The 12,879-nt window shown below is 37.2% G+C and overlaps 1 protein-coding gene across 3 annotated transcripts in view; it reads right to left on the reverse strand.

Moving 5' to 3' along the window:
* Positions 1 to 12,879, reverse strand: part of AADAT (aminoadipate aminotransferase) — a 31,435-nt gene that overhangs the window by 11,307 nt on the left and 7,249 nt on the right. For all 3 annotated transcript variants that reach the window (XM_011967819.1, XM_011967820.1, XM_011967817.1), the window contains 2 exons: positions 6,406 to 6,480; positions 1,963 to 2,172 (listed from right to left, as the gene is read on the reverse strand). In XM_011967819.1, the coding sequence (XP_011823209.1) occupies positions 1,963 to 2,172; positions 6,406 to 6,480 (285 nt within the window). The remainder of the gene's footprint in view (positions 1 to 1,962; positions 2,173 to 6,405; positions 6,481 to 12,879) is intronic.

Here is a 12,879-nt window from a genome sequence, read left to right on the forward strand (position 1 = left end):
CCTAGCTCTGCAGGGCAGATAAAAGAATTTGGGCTTTAACTGCAAGGAGAAACCACTGGAGCCTGGAGCCCGGCTTTATACTGACATTTCTGCAGGGATGGATGTGGCTGGCTGCTGTGGGAAGAGTGTGACTGGTTAAGAGCGCAGGGTGAAATGCAGCTGGTGCAGTGAAGGCACTGGAGGAGTCCAGTGAGGGCAGGCAGGGGCTCAGAAGATGGGGACAGTGATGACAACAGAGAAAAATGGATGGACTTGGATAAGCTCAGTGGTACAGTCCACAGGAGGAACTAGATGTGGGGAATGGGGGGCGAAGGAGGGAAAGACAGGAATAAAGGGTAACCATTCATAGTTGCACTCTTTATGGAGATGGAGAATGTGAGAGGCTGGAGATCAGAGGTTTGGGGTAGGGCAGTGGAAAATCAGGAGTTCTATTTGGGCATGTTAAGTGTGAAACGATTATTAGATATCTCTGTGGAGATATCAGTAGAAAGTTGGATACAGAAGCCTGGGGCTCAGGGAAGAGGTAGGGGCCAGGCGATGTGGCAGTCATTGTGTATGTAATGGAATAGACAGACACAAAACTGGACAAGGCTGCCTGGGGGGTATGTAAACAAAGAAGAGAACTCAGGACAGAGCCCGGGAAGTACAAACATAAGAACATGACGGTGTATGTGGTGTGTGTACATATATACGTGTGTGTATATATATGTGTATGTATATGTGTGTATATATGTGTAAATATATGTGTGTATGTATATATGTGTATATAGATATACTTACATGTATTATATACATGTATTAGATGTATATATGTGTGTGTGTGTATATATATATTTAGAGTTGGAGTCTTGCTGTGTTGTCCAGGTTGGTCTCAAACTCCTGGGCTGAAGCAATCCTCCCACCTCAGCCTTCCAAAGTGCTGGGATTACAGGTGTAAGTCACTGCACCCAATCTGAGACAATATTTTGTACCTAAATTTTCTTTTTCTTTTTTTTTTTGAGATGGAGTCTCGCTGTGTCACCCAGGCTGGAGTGCAGTGGCACGATCTCAGCCCACTGCAAGCTCCACCTCCCGGTTTCATGCCATTCTCCTGCCTCAGCCTCCCAAGTAGCTGGGACCACAGGTGCCTGCCACCACGCCAGGCTAATTTTTTGTATTTTTAGTAGAGATGGGGTTTCACTGTGTTAGCCAGTATGGTCTCCATCTCCTGACCTTGTGATCCACCCGCCTCGGCCTCCCAAAGTGCTGGGACTACAGATATGAGCCACTGCGCCCGGCCTGAACCTAAAATTTTCTAAGTAAAAGGAACTGGCTGAAATCTTTCCTATGATTCCACTGGATGTGACTAAATTCTATAGAGTTTAAAAAGGGTTTGGTATTTATTTTAAAAAGCTATTTGTAGTAAAAGGTTGGGGGCACAGTCAGATACATAAAAGAGACTTTCTAAAAGGCAAAATTTCTCTTATTTTTCAAAGATTTCTGTGGAGCTTAACATATGTTTGATACTTAAAAAAATGTTTATAGTGAAAAGCTAGGCATCATTGGTATCTCAGAGAGATTTCATAAAAGGGGAGCATGCCTCTTATTTTTAAAGAATTCTTGGTAACCTAAGATGACAAGGAGTAGGAAGCAGAACAGGCAAGTTAACAACACAGAAAAAACGGAAATCAAACTTGGGGTAAAATATTAAATAATCTCATAAAATTTAACATCAGGCCAAGGATGCTATTTCTTTTGTATTAAAACATCAATTATGGGGAAAGAAAAATCTCATAACTAAGGAAAGATGCAGAAATTTATTGTGTCTAAATTTATTAGGACCCTGAGCATATATGATTTCCTTTTATTAAAAATTATATTCCTTGAAAGCAAAAGGCTAATGAGAAAGGGAGCTTGCATAGTGCTCTTCTAAAAAGTCACAAAGAAACAGGAACATAACTGCTTTAACCCATTCTACAGTACCTCATAGATTTCCTTTTTGCGTTCACTTGTTAATGAGTTTCCAGTAGGGTTGTTGCCACTTGGAACAGTATAAAGAAATTTGGGGGTGTTTTTCTGGGGATTCTTTGAATCTTCTGGTTTCCATCTGGAAAGTATGTCTCTTAGGGAATCTGGAACAATCCCATGTTCATCACTGGCAACATTAATAATGTTGCAGCCCAGTGGGTGCAGCTGTTGAGCACAAAAGAAAGCCTGAGTCAGTCGTGATTACAAAATGTAAGTGCTATTTATTTTTTCCTTCTAACCAAGAACTTGCTCATTCATACCCTTAAAAATATATAAACCTGCACGCAGCTCTGAGCTCCTGAGGGTTGAGGTTATACACTTTTTTTTTTTTTTCTGAGATGGAGTCTTGCTCTATCGCCCAGGCTAGAATGCAATGGTGCGATCTTGGCTCACTGCAACCTCCGACTCCCTGGTTCAAGAGATTCTCCTGCTTCAGCCTCCTGAGTAGCTGGGACTACAGGTGCATGCCACCACACCCAGGTAATTTTTTGTATTTTTAGTAAAGTCGGAGTTTCACCATGTTAGCCAGGATGGTCTGGATCTCCTGAACTCATGATCCACCCTCCTCGGCCTCCCAAAGTTCTGGGATTACAGGTGGTGGTGGGACAATGAATGGGATGAGCAGATCACCAAGCAGTATAGTAGAATTTCCATATTTTACCAATTGCTAAGGCTGTACTGGCATGTACTGGCATTGCTTATAGACTTAGCTTTATACAAATTTGTGGAATCTCATTCATGGTTGAGCATTAAAATTAAAAAAAGGAACTTAAGAAATAATAATTGAATGAGGTTCTAAAAAAATTGCAAATGAAAAGCAAATACTCTTTTAGCAGTCAAATGTAGAATTATGCATAAAAAAGAACAATTCAGATCCTCCTTATGACAAATTTAAAAGGCCTTAATCTTATAAAGCACATCTACCATGAATAAAGCAAATCAACACTGCGCCATACAATAAACGCATACTGCTTATTAGCATATTTCCTCAAAGCTTGGCATACAGCTTCTGTTTTTCTGTTTGGGTATGTGAAAACATTTGTGTGTGTGTATATGCACGCTTTGTATGTAGACACTGGTTTTACATTCACAGACATTATGTAATCTTAAATCTCAGGAGTTTAGGAAAGTAAATTATGAGTATCCAATCATTAAGAAAAAGTAATTATTTTATTTTAGGTTTTTTATTGTGGTAAAATTGTTGCCATTTTAAGCCTTTTTTTTTTTTTAAGCGACAAATTTTTTTTTAAGTGACAAGGTCTCACTTTGTTGCCCGGGCTGAAGTGCAGTGGTGCAATTATGGCTCCCTGTAACACCATGCTCCTGGGTTCAAGTGATCCTTCCACCTCTGCCTTCTGTCTGGCTAATTAAACAAACAAAAAAACTTTGTAGACACGTGCTTTGCTATGTTGCCCAGTATGGTCTCAAACTCCTGACCTCAAGTAATCCTTCAGCCTCGGCTTCCCAAAGTGCTGGGATTACAGGCATGAGCCACCTCGTCTAGTTCATTTTAACTATTTTTAGGAGTACAATTCAGTGGCATTAATTACATTCACAATGTGTGCATCCATCACCTCTATTTCCAAAACTGTTTCCTCACCCCAAATAGAGACTCTGTACCTATTAATCAATAACTCTCCATTCTCTACTCTTCCCAGCCACTGGTAACCACCCATCTACTTTCTATCTCTATTAATTTGTCTATTCTAGATGTTTCATATAATTGGAATAATACAATATTTGTCCTTTTGTCTGGCTTCTTAAAGTTAAAATGCTTTCAAGGTTCATCCATATTGTAATATGTAACAGATCTGTGTTCCTTCTTATGGCTGAATAATACTCCATTGTATGTATATAACACATTTTACTTATCCATTCATCCACTGATGGACACTTGAGTTGCTTCTACCTTTTGGCTATTGTAAATAATATTGCAATGAACATTTGTATACAAGTATCTGTTTCAGTCCCAGTTTTCAATTCTTTCTGGGTATATACCCATGAGTGGAATTGTGGGTCACACGGTAATTCTATTTTAATTTTCTGAGGAACTGACAAACTTTCCCATGGTGGCCATACCATTTTACATTTCCACCAGCAATGAATGAACCCAGTGTCTTCACATATTCACTATTTTTTAAAAAAATAATAGCCATCCTGGTATGTGTGAGGTAGTATCTCACAGTACTTTTGATTTGCATTTCTCTACTTAAAAATTTTTTTTCCCCAAGCCTGAGTCTTGCCAAATAATCAGACTGCAGGTACAGCTGTCACACATTGTAGAGTACTAACCACTACATGATCATGGAACTTGCAGCTTTCATATGTTGATTTATGCTGCTTTGCATTTCTCTAATCACTAATGATGCTGAGCATCTTTTTATGTGCTTATTGGTCTTTTGCACATGTTCTTCAGACTAATGTCTATTTAAGTCCTTTGTCCATTTTTAAATTGGGTTGTTTATCTTTCTGTTGTTGAGTTGTAGTTCTTTATATGTTCTGGATATTAAAGCTTTATCAGATATATTATTATAAATATTTTCTCCCATTGTATAGACTCTTTTTTTGCTTTTTTCATAATGTCCTTTGATACACAACCACGTTTAAATCTTCAAGTCCAATTTATCTATTTTTGTGGTTGTTGTTGTTCATATTTTTGGTCATATCTAAAAAATCCACCAAATCTAAGGTCATAAAAATTTGCCCTTATGTTTTATCCTAAGTGTTTGTAGCTTTAGTGCTTATATTTATGTCTTTGATCCATTTTGAGTTAAATTTTCATATGGTGTGAGGTAAGGGTCCAAGTTCTTTCATAAGCATGTGGAAATCCAGTTGTCCCAGCACCACAGTTGAAGAGACTACCCTTTCCCCCACTGAATGATCTTGGTACCCTTACTGAAATCAACTGGATTTGTGGGTTTATTTCTGGATGCTTAGTTCTATTCTATTGGTCTATATGATTGTCTTTATGCCAGTACCACATTGTTTGATTACTGTAGCTTTGCAGTTTTGAAATTGGGAAGTGAGAGTCTTCCAAATTTGTTCTTTTTCAAGATTATTTTGGCTATTTAGGTCCTTTAAACTCACATCAATTTAAGGATTGGCTTTCCTATTTCTGCAAAAAAGGCTGTTGGCATATCGATAGGGATTGTATTGAATCTGTAAATTGCTTACGGTAGTATTAATACCTTAACAATAGTAAGTCTTACATTCTACGAACAGTGGAAGTCTTTCCATTTATTTGAGTTTTGCTTAATTTCTTTCAGCAAAATTTTTCAGTTTTTAATGTACAAGTCTTCCACCTCCTTTGTTAGATTTATTCCTAGGTATTTTATTCTTTTGGATGCTATTACAAATGGAATTGTTTTATATATTGCTTTATATGTTGATTTTCATAAAAATAATATAAAATTTTAAAAAAATAAGAGAATCCATGAAGTTGGAATCAACAGAGCATAAAGGTCATCTCATTCAATTCCCCTACTCTAAGCTAGAATTACGTTTGCCGTATTTGTGTTAGGTGGCAGTCAAAAGTAACTGAACACCTACAGTGATGGGCAATGTTGTAACCTCTTATGAAGTCCGGTAAGGCCAGTGGTTAGCAAGTTCTTATATAGAGCTGAAATTGTTTCCCTGTGGTTCCTGTTTTATTAACCTAAGGTCATGTACAAATAAATCTAATTCTTTTGTTATATGACTAACTTCTATGTATTTGAGGACAGTTTTCATGCCTCTCTTGAGTCTTTTCTTTCTGGGGAAAATAGCTCCAGTTCCTACAACATTCATCATATGGTATGGTTTCCAATTCCCTATTTACTCTATCTTTCTCTGAATATGCTCCAGTTGTGGACATTTCTTTCTTAAAGCAGACTGCCCCAAACAAACCTAATTCTCAGCAATGTGCTCTGACCAGTGCAGAGCAGAGTCAGATCATCAGCTTCCTCATTCTGTATATCACAGTTCCACGGATCTAACTTTGGAGTGGAAAGTCCTAATTATACTATATTAATATACTAAACTGACATATAACATGGTTGTACTGATGCATATGGTAATAAGATAGTAATAAAAAATAAATTTTTGTAATTTAAATTACATTTAAAGTGAAATATTAAGAGAATTGGACACGATTTTGTATAACCTAATTTTAATGCCTATACACTTGGATTTTTAAAAAGAAATGTATAAAGAAGAGGGTACCTTTAACATATTTTGTATATATCATTTAAGATTATCCTGCTTATGGATAAAAGATGCTACTTCATTTTTCTGTGTATAGATTATTCTAAAGTTAATAAGATATTAACTTTATTATTATAAAGTTATTATAAAACTTTTATTATAAGTTTTCTTCTTATTTACCACAACAGAGTTGCCTTTTGTAAAATGTATACTCACACTTTGAAGAGTTCCTGAATAAGCAGGTTCATCTAGGAGGACATTATCTCCAGGGTTAATGATCATTTCAAACACCTAACAAAAGAAGCATAGGTTAGCTTGTTAGTCAGCATAGGTTAGTACTGTTTCCATGCTCAGAAGCCCATTTTTTAGTTTGAGCTCACATGATTCTAGAGTAAGAATTAGCAAATTGTTTATAAAGGGCCAAACAGTAAACATTTTGTGGATCATAGTATTTCTGTTGCAACTACTCTGCCTCTATAGTGAAAAAGCAGCCATAGACAATATATAAATGAATGGGTGTGACTGCATTCCAATAAAACTTTATTTACAAAATTTGATGAAGGGCTGGATTTGGCTCTCAAGCCACAGTTTGCCAACTCCTGTTCCAGAGTAAGGTGAACAGAGGTTTGGCTCCTAACATTCATTTATTCCTTTCATTGCTTCTTTGAAAATCTATTAAATGTTTACTATAAGCCAGGCCTGTGTAAAGTGTCAGAGATAAAATAGTGAGCAAAATGACATGGTTCTTACTCTCATGGAGCTACTGGTCCACTGGGAAAGTTAGACACCAATTAAATAACTACCCAATAAATGTGCAATTAAAAACAGTGGTAAGTGATATTAAGTACAGATGCACAATGACATAAGAGCTCATTGTAGGAAGACCTAGGCATTGAGGAAACTCAGGGAAGGCATCCTGGAAGAAGTGATGAGTTGGTGTAGGGGGTGACAATAGTTACATGTGAAAAGCCAAAATAATTATGTGTCTTGAGGCAGAAGGTAGAGAAAGAGTGGTGTGACATCAGACAGAAGTGGGCAGAGACCAATCATGTAGGCATTTGAGCCAAGGGAGGGAAGTAAAGATTTTAAGAAGAGAGTGGGGAGGGAGAGTTGCATGATCAGATATTCATCTTGAAAAGATCAATCTGACTGCAGTATGAAAGAATAAAAGAAGGGTGAGAATACATGTGGAAAGTTTGGAAAGTTTTTAGGATTTTTTGGGAAGTTACTGCCACAGTCCTGGAAACAGATAAGGATCATCTTAAAGTAGAGTGGTGACAGTGGAATTGTAGAGAAGAACTGAGAGGTATTAGGAAATGAAAAGTAACGGAACATGATTATGGACAATAGGGAAATAAGGAAGTGGAGGTGTCAAGAATGATGCCTAGGTATTTGGTTATGGAACTAGATAGACGGTGGGGGTGGTGCTATTCACTGAAACGCAAAACCAAAAAGCCATCCATATCTGAGTGAGAGGATGATTTGTTTTAGTGTGAGATGCCTTTGAAACATCCTGTGATGATGTCAGATGGATAGATGGACAAATGGATTTGGAAGGAGCTTGGAAGTTACTGGCATATGGTTGATCATGTGAATGTAAATGGAGACACCCAGGAAAAGTACATAGACTAAGGAGAGATGTTCAAGGACGGAGCTACAGGGAACTCCAATCAATAATGGCTGGGTAGAGGAGGACACTGCAAGGAAGGCAGGGCAAGTGGGCTGGAGGAGAACCACACAACATGCTACTGAGAGAGCTGGAGGAGGACAGTGTTTCCAAAAGGGCGGGGGAGACTTCCAGTTCCAAAATGGTGGTGTAGAAGCAAGTTGGCTTCATTCCCTCCCACAAAACCACTAACAAATATACAGTGCTAAAATTTTCACCAGAAACAACCCAGAACTCAAATATGAGGATGAGTCAGTTCCTAGGACTATAGAGAAGTGAAAAAACTCTGAGCAGATGGTAAGAAAAGCATACTTCTGCATCTATGATACTCCTCCTCCCAATTCTGCCTGGCACCAAGCACATGGAAAATCTCCCCCTAACTCACGGCTTCTACACTAGAAAAAGTGAGATTGAGGTGGCCAAGAGTTTCCCCATCATCTTTGGTTCCCTGGCAGGAGTCCTGTCCTTGCCTTAACCCTTGGGAAGCATCATGATTGACTGGAGGAAAAAACATCCCTGAGGAAAGGCAGAGACAAAATGGGAAGGCAGGACTACCATCCCAAGCCCTGGAAACTCTGCACTGTAACTCAGCAAAAAGGGCGTGCCAAATCAGAGTGATTGTTCAGCAGCACCACACTGCAGGAGGAATGCTCCAGAGGTTCCTGGGCGTAATTATTTTGCTAGCCACCTCATGCCAATGGAATAAATCCTTTGGGACCTCCCTGATTTGGGACAGGCTATTCTCGAATTATTTACTAAACCTGGGCTTAAGGTGCTACCTACAAAGATGCCAACAAGGAAGCAGTGACCCAGCAATAGAGATTTACTAAGCAAATATATCCAATAAAAAGCGAAGCAAGCCAGACAAAACAAAAAACTAGAATAAATAAGTAATCCTTCAATGCAAAAAACAGATGTATACCTACAAGAAACAATAGCAAACAGGAAACCATGACCTCCCCAAAATGACAGAGCAACAATCCAGTGACTGATCCTAACAAGATGGCAATTTGTAAGCTCTTTGACCAAAAATTCAAAATAGCAGTTTTAAGAAAACTCAGGGCCGGGCGCAGTGGCTCACACCTGTAATCCCAGCACTTTGGGAGGCCGAGGCGGGTGGATCACGAGGTCAAGAGATCAAGACCATCCTGGCTAACACGGTGAAACCCTGTCTCTACTAAAAATACAAAAAATTAGCTGGGCGTAGTGGCGGGCGCCTGTAGTCCCAGCTACTCAGGAGGCTGAGGCAGGAGAATGGTGTAAACCTGGCAGGTGGCACTTGCAGTGAGCCGACATCACACCACTGCACTCCAGCCTGGGCGACAGAGCAAGACTCCGTCTCAAAAAAAAAAAAAAAAAAAAAAAAAAGAGAAAAGAAAACTCAGTGATCTTCAAGATAACTCAGAACAGCAATTCAGAAATTTATCAGAGACATTTAACAAAGAGATTGAAATAATAAAAATAAAACGCCCCAGAAATTTTGGAACTGAGAAATACTGAACTCAGAATTGTTGAACTGAGGAACTCATTAGAGGCTCTCAAAATCAAAACGGACCCAGCAGAAGGAAGAATCAGTAAGCTTGAAGATTGGCTATGTGAAAATACAGTCGGGGAAGAAAGAAAAAAGAACAAAGAATGCCTACAAAATACAGAAAATTACCCCGAAAGACTAAATCTAAGAATCATTGGTCTGCAAGAGGAAGGTGAGCAAAAGCAAGGAGTACAAAGCTTATTTAGAGAAATAATAACAGAAAAAGTTTCTAAAATTTGAGACAGATAAATATCCAGGCCACAAAAGAAGGTCTGAGAACATCAAACAGATTTAATCCAAATAAAACTACCTCAAAGCATATAAGAATCAAACTCTCAAAGGCTAAGAACAAACAGAAGATATGAAAAGCAACAAGACAAAAGAAGAAAATAATACATACATGAGCTCTAATTTGTCTCACAACAGATGTCTCAATGGAAACCACACAGGCCAGGAAGAAGAGACATGGCATTTTAAAAGTGCCCAAAGAAAAAAGCTGCTGTCTAAGAATATTGTTTTTTTTTTTTTAACTGATTGATTGATTGAGAGGGGGCCTCGCTATGTTAACGAGGCTGGTCTCGAACTCCTGGCCTCAAGCAATTTTCCCATCTCAGCCTCCCAAAGCACTGGGATTACAGGTGTGAGCTACTATTCCCAGCCCATCCAAGAATATTGTACACTGATCTTAGCCAGAAGGCTGAGAAGCGATTATCCAAGAATACTGTATCCAGCAAAATTATCCTTCAAATATGATGGAGAGATAAAGTCTTTCTCAGACAAACTAAAGCTGAGCGAATTTACCACCACCAGATCGTATGAAAAATGCTAAAGGGAATTCTTCAACCTGAAATAAAAAAGTACTAATGTACAAAAGAAAACTTTTCAAGGTAAAAATCCCACTGGTAAAATTAAGTACGTGGACAAACCCAGAATATTCTATGATTGTAATTATGGTGTGTGATCCACTCATAATTCTCATATGAAGCCCAAATGACAAATCAATCAAAAACATTAATAGCTACAGCAACCAACCTGTTAAGATAGGTAATACGTAAATTGAGATATCTCAAAGTCAAAATGTGGGGGGAATGGAGTTAAAGAATAGAGGATTTTTTTGTGTGTGTTTTTTTGCATTTGTTTGCTTCTCCAACATAAGATAAGTTGATCCAAGATAAGTTGTTACCTCTTTAAAATAACTTTTTATATCAATAAGTTTTTTTTTTGTAAGCCTCATGGTAACCACAGTACAAAAACTTATAATTGATTCACTAAAAATAAAGAGCAACAAATTACATAACAGTACCAGAGAAAATCACTTAACCACAAAGGAAGACAGTAAGAAAAGAAAAAAAGAAGAGAGGAGTCTCAAAACAACCAGAACACAAGCAACAAAATGCCAGTAGTAAGTCCTAACATATCAATAATAACACTGAATGTAAATGGTCTCCATTCTCCAATTAAAAGGCACAGAGTGGCTCAGTGGATAAAGAAACAAGACCCAATCATATGCAGCCTACAAGAAACCTACCTCACCTATAAAGACACACATTCTGAAAGTGAGGAGGTGGAAAAACATATTCCGTGGAATTGGAAACCTAAAAAGAGTAGGTGTAGCTACACTTACGTAAAATAGACTATAAATATAAGATTGTAAAAAGAAACAAAGAAGGTCACTATATAATGATAAAGGGGTCAATTTGGCAAGATAATATAACAATTATAAATATATATGCACCCAATATCATACCTCCCAAGTATACAAAGCAAGTATTAATAAATATAAAGGGAGAGATAGAATGTAATACAATAATAGTAGGAGACTTTAACACTTCACTCTCAGTAATAAACAGATTATCCAGACAGAAAATCAACATAAAGAAACAGTGAGGTAAAACTACACACTAGATCTAACAGACCTAATAGACATTTACAAAAATATTCAACCAACTGCTGCAGCATATACATTCTTTTCATCAACACAATGAAGAGTCTGCAGAACAGACCATACCTTAGGCTATAAAACAAGTTTGAACAAAAAAAAAAAACAAAAAAAAACAAATCTTATCAAATATATTTTCTGACCACAATAATAAAACTAGAAATCAATAACAAGAGGAACTTTATAAAATATGCAAAGACATGAAAATTAAACAACGTGCTCCTGAATGGGTCAATGAAAAATGAAGCAGGAAATTAAAAGTTTTACTAAGAAAAATGAAAATGGAAATGCAATATACTAAAATTTGTGAAATACAGCAAAAGCAGTAGTAAGAGGAAAGTTTATAGCAATAAATGCCTGTATCAAGAAAGTAGAAAGACTTCAAATTAACAACCTAATAATGCACTTCAAGGAACTAGAACAACCTATAGGATAGGAGAAAATATTTGCAAACCACCCATCTGACAAAGGATTAACAACTCAATAGCAAAAACCCCAAATAATCCCATTAAAAAATGGGCAAAAGATCTTAACAGACATTTCTAAAAGAAGACATAAAAATGCCCAAAAGGCATTTAAAAAGTTCAATATTACTAATGCAATCAGAAATGCAAACCAAAACCACAATGAGATATTACCTCACCACAGTCAAAATGGCTAGCTTCAAAAAGACAAGTAATAACAGATGCTGATGAGGGTAGAGAAAGGGGAACCCTTGTACACTTTGATGGGAATGTAAATTGGTACAGCCACTATGGAGAACAGTACAGAGGTTCCTCAAAAAACTGAAAATAGAACTACCATATAATCCTGCAATCCCACTGCTGAGTATATATCCAAAACACAAATATCAATATATCAAAGCAGTATCTGCACCTCCATGTTTATTATGGCACTTATTCACAATAGCCAAAATATGGAACCAACCTAAGTGTCCATCAGCTGATGAATGGATAAGGAAAATGTGGTATACACACAATGGAATATTATTCAACCATAAAAAAGGAATAAAATCCTGTCATTTGCAGCAACGTGGATAGAACTGGAGGTCATTATGTTAAGGGAAATAAGCCAAGTACAGAAACACAAATATTGCATGTTCTCCCTTATCTGTGGGAGCTAAAACAGTGGATCTCATAAGGATAGAGAGTAGACTGGTGGTTACTAGAGGATGGAAAGGACATGGGGGAGATAGGGTGAAAGAAAAAATAAGAATATAAATGTACTTATTACCACTGAACTGTATACTTAAAAATGGCAAGGATAGAAAATTTTATATATATTTTATGGCAACAGAAAAAATTAAAAATTAATTTTTAAAATTAAAATGGATGGGGAGATCAACAATGGTAAAGGATATTTGTAGGTCAAGTAATAGAAGGTTTGACAAATCTTTGGAAATTACGTGGATAATATGATTTCTACTACAATCACTAGAGCCAGGCAATAGATTTTTCCAGCCTAAATCAAAGGGGTCTATTATGACTAAATCATACATAAGTCACAGAATAATTGCTTCTTAACATGTGATGTTTCACAATCCCCAGTTTGAGT

The sequence above is a fragment of the Mandrillus leucophaeus genome, unplaced genomic scaffold (assembly GCF_000951045.1).
Source record: "Mandrillus leucophaeus isolate KB7577 unplaced genomic scaffold, Mleu.le_1.0 Scaffold81, whole genome shotgun sequence".
Classification (NCBI taxonomy): domain Eukaryota; kingdom Metazoa; phylum Chordata; class Mammalia; order Primates; family Cercopithecidae; genus Mandrillus; species Mandrillus leucophaeus.